Genomic DNA, 12,365 nt, shown 5'->3' with positions numbered 1-12,365 from the left:
TTTCTATTTTAAGCAGACAGACGAACCCCAGCCTGCCTCTCTGGGTCCCACCAAACCTCTAACTTGGTGCCCCAGAAACTGCTGGGCAGGCTGGAGTGTCCCTCAGGGACCAATTCTGGCTGAATTCGGTCCCTACTGAACACTGCTGCCTCCAGCACACACATCCCATCCCACCCCGCTGCCAGGGATGCTGTAAACAACCCCGATGCTGCCCAAAGGGGAGGCTTTTACACAGCCTCGGCCCTCACCACCCCACAACTGGAGCATCACCCACCCACACCAGCTGTTACAAGGATTTTTTTGGGATGGGCTTCTCATCCCCACTGCACCAGCCAAAGACAACCTCCAACAAGCCCGACTGTGGATGGAGAGCAACATTGCAGAGGACCCCATGCACCCTGGCTTGCCTTCATTTAGCCTGTATCTCTGCTGGTTTCCCAGTCTAACCTATCCCTAGGGATCCTCACGGGAGGGTACAGACACTGTGCTGGGACATGGGCGCAGCTCTCCACAGGGCACAGCCACAGGAACAGCAGCAAGGGGATGTCACAGCCACCAGACCCCCTCCCCAATCAACACCCTGCACCCCTCTACTCTCTCTCCAACTCTCTTCCCAGCCCAAGTCCAAAGCAAAGAACAAAAGAAAGGAGAAAGGGGAGAAAGAAATAAAGAACTAAAACAAATGAAAACTAAAACAAAAAGCAGCAGTTGGGAGGCAGCCTTGTTAGGACAACTCAGCAAAATAAAATTCCGGTTTATTGTTGGACAACATTGTTTCACACATACATCAAACAGGCCAAAAAAAAAAGAAAAAATAAAAATAAACAGCAACTTCATAGACAGAAAAAAAAAAGAAAACCTTTTTATCTTTGGCCTTGCCACCTCATACAAACCACGATCTATGGTACAGCTAAAGTACATACACAAAAAAAGTTACTGGAATGCTCAGAATAAGATTGTAAATTTTTTTTTGCATTTTTGTCTTTTTTTTTTTTAATTTTTTTACAAGGTTTTGTTTTATTCTCCTTTGAGATAATGGTTTGGGCCTGGTCACACCACAAGTAAAGTCAGAGATAGGTAACAAGAGAGATATACACTTCAAAGCCCCCCTTTTGGTCAATCCGAGATCACTTAAAAATGGCGGACCTCCTAACAATATGTACAAAAATATAAAATGTAAATAAAAAATACAAACAAATTCTCCTTTAAAGTACTTTTAAGAAAGAAAGCAGGGCCTTGAAGTTTTGGTGCTTGGGAGAGAGGGGTTCTGTGGGGGAAGGGGAGGGTTTCTCTCCCCACTAACGGGCGAATTGTTTCGTATGTTCGTTGAGTGGCAGCGCCGCGCCAGGGGGCCGGGGTCGGGGTTCACTCTACTTGGTGAGGATGACCATGGCGGAGGGGGGAGGAAGGGGCGTGTGTGTCGGGAGGGGGTTGTAAAGGGAGGGAAGGGGGGTCCCAAGGGTGAAGAGGACGCGCTGGCCTTTTTTGTTGGTTTTCCTCCTTATTTAAAAAAAAAAATAATAATAATTTGCTGCCTAGTCATCTTCGTCGGTTTTCTGCTTCTTGGGATCGACGTCGTCATCCTGAGAGAAAAGCAAAACTGTCAGCAGAGGGGACGGGGAGCGGGGCTGCCAGGGGGCTGGCAAGAGCCACAACAAGGCGGGCAGCCAGGCAGGAGGGTTTCGGGTCCCTCTCCTGCCTCAGGGAGAAGGACAGAGCAACATAAGTGTTCCCCCCCTCATGCAAAGTCCTCTCACAGCCAGCTCAGGGAGCCCCTGAGCACCCCCTGCCCCCAGCCCACCCTGGGGCTCCCAACCCAGGGCCAGCGGCTCCGCACAGCCGGAGCAGACCCCCCCTAACCAGGCCAGCATATAAAAAGAACTGGGCTGCATCCCTGGGGAGCACACAGGCAGGGCGTTCCAGCCCCAGAGCCCAGACCAGCCTCTCCAAGCCCACTGATGCCCCCCCAAGCCCTCCAGGGACACAGGTGGCTCTGAGGGGCTGGTTGTTCCTCCTACCTCGTCATCCTCAGCTGCCCGTTTGCCTGTGGCTCCCTCAGCTTCGTCATCTTCATCACCATCCTCTTCCTCACCTGCATGGAGGAGAAGGGGAGGGAGGTGAGACCCTCTCTCAGAGGGTTACAGCACCACGCACCTCCCCTCTGGGTTTAACTCTGGCTCAGCTCCACACTGCAACATCCAGGGTCGCATCTCCACTGCTCAGGGCAGCAGGTGCCAGGACACAGGGGCTTTTGGGGCATCCCCCAACTGACTTCACCCACTAAGGGGGAAATAAGAATTGGCAGCATCAAGCCTGGCTCACACTGCATTTGTCCCACAGGCAACAGAACAGCAAAACCAGCACCTACTGCAAGCGCTGAAATCACGGCAAAAGGCAGGGGGAATGGGAAAGGAAAACACTCTTTCTAGTGGCCGCTCCACCTCACCACTCCAGATTACTTCTGCTTTCCTTTGCAGCTATTAGTCCATCTTTAATGAGTTAAGAGAGCCAGAACGCATTAGTTCTGAGTCAGAACACTTTCTAATTATCAGAACAGCAAACAAATGCTACCAACTTATCTTGCAGCCAGAGAGGAGGATGAGCAGAGAGCTCTGGGCTTTGACCCACTTTGAGCTCAAATAGGCCAGTGGATCAGAACAACTGAGTATCGCCTTTGGCCAGTTTTGGGGGGTCAGGGGCAAGACCAGAGGGCCCAGAGAAGGAACCTTATGGCTGCCAAGACGAGTCTCTTGTGTAACAGGAAACCCTACTAAAACTTAGGGCGTTAAGGCCAGTAAGCTGGCTTTAAACCACCACCACGAGCCACACGTATAGACAGCCAGGGGGATTAAGGTCAGCCCATCCTCCCTTCCCCTCTCTTCTCCCCCGTCTGTGCTCAGCTGCACCATGGCCCATGTGGCAGGAAGGGCCGAGATTAGCTCCCAGCAATGGATCAACACCCTGGTAGCCATCACATGCACCGGGCTGGCCGGCAGGTCAGGTGACAGTGCCAAGCTGATTGGGAGCATTTTTAGTTCTTTGAGCTGCTTTAGGCAAAGCAAATTATGAGATGGAATGGGGAGAAGAGTGAGAAAAATATACCCTCAAGCTCCCCTCTGCTGTCAAACTCTGAGATGCAGTTTGGCCACAAGTGTCAGAAAAAAGAGCTGATGCAAGCTGCACTCACTGCCTTTAAATCTCTCTTGCAGCATTCAGCTGCTCAGGTGCAGCTTTCAGGCAGGGATCACCCAAGGGCAGCAGGCACGGACAGAGCCATGCAACATCCTGGCAAGGCACTTGCACCTCCAAGCGCTGCATGCCAAACCATGCCTGCACTTGGTGAGCTGGGAGAAGCAGGGCTGGCACTGCGGGACCGAAGCTCCCCAGGCTTGTCACAGCAGTATCCAAGCAACACTTCCACCCTGCACACACATGCCTGCAGCACACGCATCCCCCTCCTGCCCAAGGGGAGCAGGGAGAGGCAAGTATTCCCCCTCTTGCACCCCAAAGCAGCACTGGGGGTAGATGGGCTCAGGACAGCACATGGCAGCACTGCTTTATCCCCAGTGGTTAAAATCCTCAGTGTGATCATGACCGTGATTCCCAGATTTTCCTAGAGAACCAGTTCCCACCAAAGGGCATGGCAAGCTGCTGAGAGCAGAGCGCTACCCCAAAGGAGGCAGCTTTCCCTGCTTACACTGTCTGAATAGGTGCTGGACTAACGGTCATTAAACTTCCAGCCCTGTCCTTGTCTCCTAAAACTAACCAAGAGGTTAGTAGGTCAGCACGTAAACTGAAAATTTACAGGGGATTAACCTAGTAACAACTAATCAAGGGCCCTGAGTTAATTTCAGCATAACAAGAATGGTTTTCTCCCAGCCTTAACGAGTGATAAAAATAAACAATGTTATTCATCCAAGCAGATCTTGGGGAAAAAAAAAAATAATGGGGAGGGTGAGAAGTGATTCGGCAAGTCACTGCTGGATTTCTGGTTGCTGCTGCCAAAACCCACTTCCAGGCTGGGTCGGGTGAGGAAGCAGGGGAGGGCAGGGAGACATAGGACACTGCACACAAGGAAGGTTCAAAGCAAGCCTGTCCGCTCCCGTTGGAGGAGCAGGGAAGAGCCACAGGTTCCTCTGCCCGCTTCCACATGGCATCCAGCCCAGGAAAGGGCTGGGAGAGGGGACTACATCATTCCCTCTGCACACTGCTCCATTAACAAGGATGGTGGCCCATCCTTGTCATGGGCCAAGGCACAGCCATGCAGGGCTGTCCCCGTCCCATCCTGCTGGCTGGCACACGCGTCTGCAGTGGCCGTTATGATCGCAAGAGTCAAGGGCAGGTTTTACTACTCGCACGGAAGGGCTAATGCGCTTATTCAGTGCCACAGTACGGTGCCGTCTGGCCAGAGGAAGGAAGGAATCTGCCCTCAACCTGCTGGAAGGGATTCAAGGCTGACTTCACTCCCAGCACCGGTGGCCCAGGCAAGCAAGGAAGGACTGAGCCTGGCTGGCGAGAGCCACCCAGCCGCAGCCACGAGGGGGAGATGCTGCTCTTGGCTCTCCCCAGGAGTCTGCTGTCCAGGGCAGGACCCAGCCATGGGATGGGGGCAGGGGGAACAAAGAAAGTTACCATCACCCTCTTCCTCCTCGTCCTCTTCCTCACCACCTTCCTCTTCCTCTTCATCTACTTCATTGTCCGCCTCCTGCTCTCCGTTTTCCTCGTTCTCCTTGGCAAGACAAAACATCACTTAAAAAATGCACTGGGAAAGGGAGAAGGGGGAAGAGATGTTCAGCAGAAGTGCGTGTCCCCACCTTTCCTGTCTAAAGCAAAGCACCAGCCCACTGGAGCCCCAGGCATGTGTCCCGCTTCCTGCCTGCCTCCACACAACATGGGCAGCCCAGGCACAAAGGACCAAGTCTAGAGTAACTCAGGGCTGCAGCTTCAAGGCCAAGACAAAGACTGCAAAGGCTCTTGTGACACATTGAAACACAGCAGAGTGAGTTTCCCCCAACATGTTAAAAATAGGAAATCAACCGGTTTACTTGTACACAATGTGTTTACCCATTCGACTGATTGTAACACTGTAAATCTAGGGTTTGGCAGTGTTTCCCCCCCCCTTCCTCTCCTCCAGTGCCTAGGAAAGAGGTCACACTGGACCCAACCTCATATAGCTTTCGGGGAGGAGATCCAAGCCTAGCCCTTCCTTTCTGCACACGCACAAACTGCCCACAGACTTGGGAGCATCTGTTGAACCTGAAGCCCCAAAGGGTCGAGGGCTCTGCACAGCACAGTGCTGCCATTTAGAGGGGTTCCCTCTGGGGCAGGGCTGGCGACAAGCTCGCAGCAAAAGAAGGGAGAGGAAAATAAAAAGACATTGGCACAAGGGCTGCCTCTCCCTACAGATCATAGCCATACTCACAGCGTTGCCGTTGGCCGGTGCATCTCTGCCATTTTCTGTTTCTTCAACAACTTCCTTCTTCTCTTTTAGATCCTGGAAGGAGCAGAAAAGCAGAGAAGTCACCCCGATTCCAGATGCCTGGGTCAGAGAAGCTGCAGATCGGGTGTGGAAAAAAAACCCTAGAGTCCGTGACTGATTTTCTCTGCAATTTGGTCGCCACGTTCTGGCTCCTCCTTGGGAACAAGAGAGCGTGGGGGCGAATCTCAATCCAAGTCTTGCCAGAGAGCAGCTATCTAAAAAAGAGATTGCTCTGTTTCACCTCTGAGCTCCCAAACACACAGAGCTGGCCGCCTGCATATGCTCAACAGCAGCAGAGCTGGCTGATTGCCCATCTTAGCACAGTCCACGCAAGCTCCTGCAATGCCACGGAGAGCCAGCAGCCCCATCCAACGTACGGGCTTTGCCGCCCCAGGGCTGCGGACGTCCACAGTTGCTCGTACATTCTCAAAGCAGGAATAAATCCCGGGGACTCGTTAGCAGAGACTGTGGTCTCTGCCCTGCCTGGTGAAAATCATACAGCAAATATTACATGCCCGGTCTTTCTCGTGGCAGCAGAGAGGAGACTCTGGTATCCAGCTCACAGCTTTAAGTGTAACAGGATGGGGTGGGGGAAGAAGTCTATTTTTATACTGCTCCAAGAGCCGTGCCTGGCTAGTTCGGTTCAAATCTCCACCACGAGCAGAGCAAGAGCTTGTGTGGTTTTGCTATTGATCACTGTCAAAATGTCATGCCAAGTTGCTCGGCAAACAGGCTGAGAGGATCCAACTTTATGTTCCTGCATAAAGAACACTTGGATTTAACACTGGCATCTCTGCTCGCATCCTCCTCCCCTTCTGTTCCTCCATCAGCTGGAGTGAGATCCTTCAGCACAAGGAGCATTATCCCAGCCAAGGAAAGCAGAGAGGCCCTTCCCCAGGGCCAGCAGCACAGCCACACAGCCGGCTTCGGCACTGACCACGAGGTGTTTAGAAGTTGCTGGCAGCTCCCTACTTCACTGCAGCAGCGAGCGGCTTTGCCCCCCTCCTGTCTACCCTTTGTGGCTGCCTCGCAGCCCGCAGCGAGCGGGCACTTTCACTCCCACTGAGCCACTGTCACTTCCTTGTAGTAACGCCAGCAGGTAAGAGCACAGCCTCAGCCCTGCTAGTGTGACCGCTGTTCTGTTTCAGGAAGATTTCTAACACCCCGCAGGCTGCTTAGGTGAGACAGCACAGGGGTTTTAGACCACCAGGTTATTTAAACCACTCAAGACGGGCATGCGCACTGTTACCAAAGGCACTCGGGCTGCCAGTGCACCAAGGGAAGACTTTCTTTGGAAGCTCTGTTCAAACACCTGTTGATCAGACCTCACCTAATCAAACCAGCATCCCAGGAGCCTGGGGTGAAACAGAACCAGAAGCTGCCTCCTCCTTTTGCTGCTCACATACAAGTCCCAGGCCATCTCCTCCACGCTGCCCAATTCCACCACGGTTTCACACCATCAACAGCTCTTGCTCCCCTGTTCCCCAGAGGCCGATCACAACTATTTAACCTCTCGCGCACCATTGCACTGCTGCGTTCAGCAGCCACTGCCTCACATCAGGCCAACAGGCATGAGGGTAATAAAGCATTTCCCAAGTTAAGCTCAAAGCAAATCAAGCAGTCAGAGTTTCCACATCTCACTATGCCCGATAGTTCTTTTCAAAAAGAGTCGTTCACGAAACATAAGCAATTCTCCCACTGAAGGAACAACTCATTCTTGAGGATTTTAGCTGGACAGATCTCCAACCCTGACCTTTTCTCACACCACTGAAGACACTCTCAGTTTAACAACCATCAGGATGCCAGGTCGTGAAGTTTGTGCTAGCAACAGGGTTGCAGAGAGGACCACAGCTTCTCCATTTCCCCAGGCCCAGTCCAATACAAACAGACAGACGTGTACAGCAGCCTCCAAACCGGGAGTCCCTGCAGCAGGACTGCTTTAGCTCCAAAGCTTTGACAGAGCCTCTAATTATAGGTGTGGCGAGGCTGTTTGTCCATAAAATAGCAACGGAGTTTAGTCATACACCAACTGCCCAGGAAGCTCTACCTTCACTCCTGCTCTGCAAGCGCCAGCAACCACCCGTGCGGCTGCAGCTCCCGGCGGGGATGGGCCCGCGGCGGAGGGCGGGATCCCGGCAGAGAAAGAGCCGGGGGCGCCCTTGCCCGTTACCCACCGCCCCAGCGAGGAGCCGCGTCCGTTCCCCCGGGACGGTGGAGGAGCCGCCGCAGCCCGCGCCTCCCGCCGGCAGGGGGCCCCCCCGCGCCGCCACGCGCCCGGCCGCCGTTCAAACCGCGCGCCACTCTCCGCGCCCCTCTCATTGGCCGCCCGCCAGCGCGCCGGCCCGGCGCCCCGCGGGTTGCCGGGAAATGTAGTCCCGGCGGGGGCGGCTCGGCGGACTCCCGCTCCCAGGGGGCGGCGCGGGAAGGGCCGCACGTGGTGGGCGCCCCGCGGCACGGCGGCGGCAGCGGCCGGGGGCGGCGCTCGGCACGGAGCCGCCGCCGCCGCCCGGGCGGGGCGGGACACCCCCCCACCCCACCCCCCTTCCGCCGCCTTCCCGGAGCGCTCCGGACGGCAAGGCGGGACGAGGGAGAACGGCGCCGGTTCCTCCGCGCTTACCCCCCCCAACCCCCGCCACCGGGTGTGTGTGGGGGGGGGGTCACCTTGCCGCCGTGCGCGAATCTGCCCGCCCCGCAACACAGACCCCCGTGTCCTTCCCCCCCCCCCCCCGGGAGGCTGAGGTGGGGACGAGGCCCCCTTCCCCCACGCTGTAAAGGGCAAGGGAAGGTTAACGGTAAACTTGGCCCCGTTCCCCCGGGGAGGGATGGGGATCGACCCGCCTCGCCGCTTCCCGGCTTCGGCAGAGCCGGAGGCAGCGGGGACCGAGCCGCGGCCCCGGAGCGGAGGCAGGGCAGGCGAGGGGGGATAACGGCTGCGGGAGCGGGAAACAGAAGTGAAATCGAAATCTGCCAGAAACGGCGTTTTGTTGGTTGTTTTTTTTAAACCCTCCTCCCCGTCGGATTTTTTTTTTTTCCCCTTCCTCCAGCCCCGCTTCCCCCGGGAGCGGCACGACCCGGTGCCGGCCGGGGCGCAGGGTGAGGAGGCCCCCGGGCACGACCGTCCCACCCGCCTTCCCACGCACCCTCCCGGGTCGGGTCCCCCCGCAACTTTCCCGGCCGCAGCCCCGAGCTCGACGGAGCGCATCACCGCCCACGGCCCGGCGAGGAGCGCAAGCCCGCCCGGGTGCCCGGCGCCCCCGGGGAACGCTCCGCCGCGGCTCACAGACAAAGGCGGGCGCCGGGAGCCGCAGCGGGGACTCCCGGGAGAGCCGTTCCCGGCCGGTACCGGCGCTCCCCAACCGGTCCCCATCACCCCTACCACCGACTCGCAAAGTTATCCCGCTGCAGGGAGCTCGGCCCGGAGCCCCCCAGCCCCGCCGCCCCAGCGCACCCGGGGCAGCTCCGCTGTGGGGGCTGCCCCCGCCGGGGCAACTCCGAAAATAGCAACTGCTTCCCCCCCGTCGCCCCGGGGGCTGCCCCGGCGCAGCCCTCTGCAACCCCCCCCACCTCCGGGGGCGACTCCGAAATAGCAACCCCCCCCATCCGGAGCAGCTCCGACACAGCAACTGCTCCCCTAACCCTTCCGGGGGGGGGCGGGAGACGGCAACTTCGAAATAGCAACTATCCCCCCCTTCCTCCGGGGGTAACACCGACACAGCAATTGCCCCCTCCACCATCAATCGGGTGCAACTCCGAAACAGAAACCACCACCCCACCCCCGCTTTTCGGGAGCAACTCCACAACAGTCACTGCCCCCCCCCCCCCCAACATCCCGGTGCATGTTCCGGAGCGCTCCCTCCCCCCCCCCCGCAGAGACGGGGCCGAGCGGGACCCAAGTTTGACGGGGCTGTCAAGCTCCCGCAACGGATTGAATGAGACGAGCGCTGCCCGCCGCCGCCATCCCCCCACCGGAGACGGGTGCCGAAGCGCAACCGCGCTTCCCCCACACGGGCTCCCCGAGCCCCTCCGCGGCGGGACGGCCCCGCAACCGCCGCCGCTGTCCCCGGGAAGGTGGGAGGGAGCGGGCCGCGGAACCCGGCGCGGCACGGCGGTGCTCGCAGTACCGGCGAGGGCGGCGAGCACGTTTCCCGCACGCTGTAGACAAAGAAACGGCGCAGGCTGCTCCGCACGGCGAGCGCGGCGGCGGCGGCCCCGTACCGAGCCCCACCGCGAACTTCAACGGGAGGGGTCGGGACGGGCGGGAAGGCGGGGAGAGGGGGTGTAGGTTAAAAAAAAAAATAAAAAGGTAAAAAGATTTTTAAAAAAGCCAAAAAATCGCTTGGAAAAAAAAATTACACGAGAGAGAGAGCGGCGAGTGGGGGGCGAGACGCGGCTCACCTTGGCGGAGATCTCGGCGCTGGTGTCCACGGCCGTGTCGGACATGGCGGGGGCGTGCGGGGCTGTGGCGGGGCTGTGGCGGCGCGGGCGGCGGCGCGGGCAGAACAATGCCAAGATGGCTTTGCGCGAGCCAGTGGGGACTCACGCGGCGCCACGGGCCCTCTTATAGAGCCGGGGGCGGCGCGCGCGCTGCCCCGCGCCGCGCCCATTGGCCGCGCGCGCCGCGGCCGCCGGCGCTTATTGGCCGAGGCGCAAACAATGGGCACGGCCGCTTAAAGCGGCAGGAACCGGCGCCTCTGACACTGCGGCGATGAGTTCGGGTTCGGTCTCAGCGTGGGCGAGGCGCGGGGCGGTAGACGGCAGAGCCACGCCCCCTTCCCTCCCCTCCCTTCCCGCTGCCTCCGCCCCCGCCGCCTCCGCCCCGCCCCGCCGCGCCGTGTGAGGCGGAGGGCGGGAGGGAGCTTCCCCCACCCCCCCCCCAGCCGCGCCGTCCCTCGCCGCAGCCAGCCCGCATGCTTGCGGAGGGGTGGGAGGCGTGCGCGCCCGCCTGCGGAGGGGAGAAAAAATAATAAGAGTTAATAATAATAATCATAGTAATGCCGGAGAACCGGCGCTGCCCCCTCCGCCCGCACCTCAGTCCCCCGGGGCCGCCCGGGGAACCGTGCCCGCCCGGGGCGGCCGGTAGTGCCGGAGCAGGCGAGTGGTGCCAGGGAGCCCCGTCCCCTCGGTTCGCGCCGGGGTAACCCCCCACCCCCCCCTTCCCCCGCGCAACCTGCGCCGTGTTTTCAGCACCGCGGAAACTTTTGCCACAACAACAACCGCCACCCCCAGGGAGGACAGCGGGGGAGGGGTGGCCAGCCGGGCCCGCCGGGGGTGCGGGCTGCCGCCGCGCAGAATATGCGGGATTCCCACCCATTTGCTTATTTTACAATTAAAAACCTCATTCCAGGCCGCCCCACCGCCCCTCTCCTCACACACGCACACACACCTTTCGTGAGCTCAAGCCTGGGCACGCAGCAGGAGCTTCCCCGCACTCCCCCCTCCGCAGCCCGGCGTTACACCAGGCCGTGCCCCCCCAAGCCCGCGGGCACCGGGGCCACCCCTGCCCCCCCCCGCCCGCCGCCGGGTAAGGGGGCACCGGCGCGGCGAGTGAGTGGACTCTGCCACACTCAAGATGGCGCCGAGAGCCCTTCGCGGGGCAACCACACGGTTTTGCGACCTCCCGGAAGCCGCTCCGCAGCCTGCGACGGCCCAGCGGTTGAGGCAGCGCCGCGCCTAAGCGGTCCCCGGTGCGGAAGGCGCGAAGAAAAGGGGAAGGGGGTAAGAAAGAGCACCCCTAGACAGAGCAGCGCCTCTGCCACACTCAATATGGCCGCCAGGTTAAGGCAATACTCGGCCGCGCCTGTCCTCGGAGGGCGGGATATAGGGATCGAGCGATGCGGATTGGCCGGCAGCGCTGAGCGAACGCTGTGCTGACGCTTTGCGGCTTCTTATTGGCTGAAGTGCCTGTCTGTCTACGGCGGAGTGGGTGTGAAAACCCGGAGTGGTCTCGGAGCGGAGCGCTGGAGCGGAGCTGGGGCCACCTGACTGGGGGGTACGGGGCACCCTGGAGGGGGGCGACCCAGGGCTGGCTGCTGCGGGCAGAGGGTGTGCTTCTACCGGCTGCTGAGACCCAGGCTGCCCCTGGGCTCCCCCCACAGCTTCAGGAGAGCTGCAGGGAAACCATAGTAGTCCATGTACCACCTGGCACCAGGCGTCGTGGCCCAAGGTGTCTTGGCGCTGGTCTCCCTCGTCCCATCCCCACATGCACCTGGTGGCTGGACACCAAAACCACAGGACCCCGTTTCCAGGGCAAAACGTCTCCCCCATAAAACACGATAGCAACACAAACAGGCTGGTCGGTGCCCAGCTGCACCATGGATGACTTTTCTCCTCAGCCTCGGGGTCCTGCCCCTCGTGGGAGCAGCCCTGAGGTGATGACAAGGGGGTCGGGGCCTCAGGGCAGGAGCGGGAAGCACTGTGGTGGCCATGGCCTCACGTCAGCCACTGACCCACTGCCTGACCTTGTACCGGGGCAAGGCTGGCCCCTGCCCCGGCCGTCTCCTGGCCCCGGGTCCACCTCACTGGCTGTGAGCCCACGAGCCAAGTGCTGCTGCGGGAAACTCTCACTTTGCATCAGAGCTGCTCTCGGCACAACGGTGGCCCGCTCGCGGCTTTCAGGTGCCGCCGGCAAGCCAGTATTTAGTCAGGAAGGGGCCTTTTGGGGACAACAAATTTCTCACGTTGGATGTCCCGCGCTGACCTGGCAGCGGGGCCAGGCAGGAGCGGGGTGAGAACCTTTCCACGCGCTCGGGGGAAGGACAGGGCTGTGGAAACCGGGATTTCTGGTCGCTGCTGGCTACGCCTCTCAGTTGGTGTGTTCAAGACAAGGGCAGCTGCTGTCTGTTCCTTCCCGGAGACGGCACTCAACGGCAGCTGTGGGTTTGGGGCA

General features: G+C 59.5%; 1 protein-coding gene across 4 annotated transcripts; it reads right to left on the bottom strand.

Moving 5' to 3' along the window:
• Positions 1-721: 721 nt before the first annotated feature.
• Positions 722-10,032, bottom strand: PTMA (prothymosin alpha). Of its 4 annotated transcripts, none has more exons than XM_054834823.1 (5): positions 9,875-10,032; positions 5,423-5,494; positions 4,633-4,729; positions 2,019-2,092; positions 722-1,583 (listed from the first exon to the last, which is right to left on the bottom strand). In XM_054834823.1, exons 1-5 carry the CDS (start codon positions 9,917-9,919, stop codon positions 1,536-1,538), a joined length of 336 nt encoding a protein of 111 aa, XP_054690798.1. In that variant the 5' UTR covers positions 9,920-10,032; the 3' UTR covers positions 722-1,535. The 4 variants fall into 4 exon arrangements, with proteins under 4 accessions (XP_054690798.1, XP_054690800.1, XP_054690799.1 ...); XM_054834825.1 differs by having other exon boundaries at positions 4,639-4,729; XM_054834824.1 differs by having other exon boundaries at positions 4,633-4,726.
• Positions 10,033-12,365: the final 2,333 nt, after the last annotated feature.

This window comes from Grus americana, chromosome 9 (genome assembly GCF_028858705.1).
Source record: "Grus americana isolate bGruAme1 chromosome 9, bGruAme1.mat, whole genome shotgun sequence".
Classification (NCBI taxonomy): Eukaryota; Metazoa; Chordata; class Aves; order Gruiformes; family Gruidae; genus Grus; species Grus americana.
The sequence above is the reverse complement of the archived record's forward strand: the minus strand, read 5'-3'. Positions and strand labels throughout refer to the sequence as shown.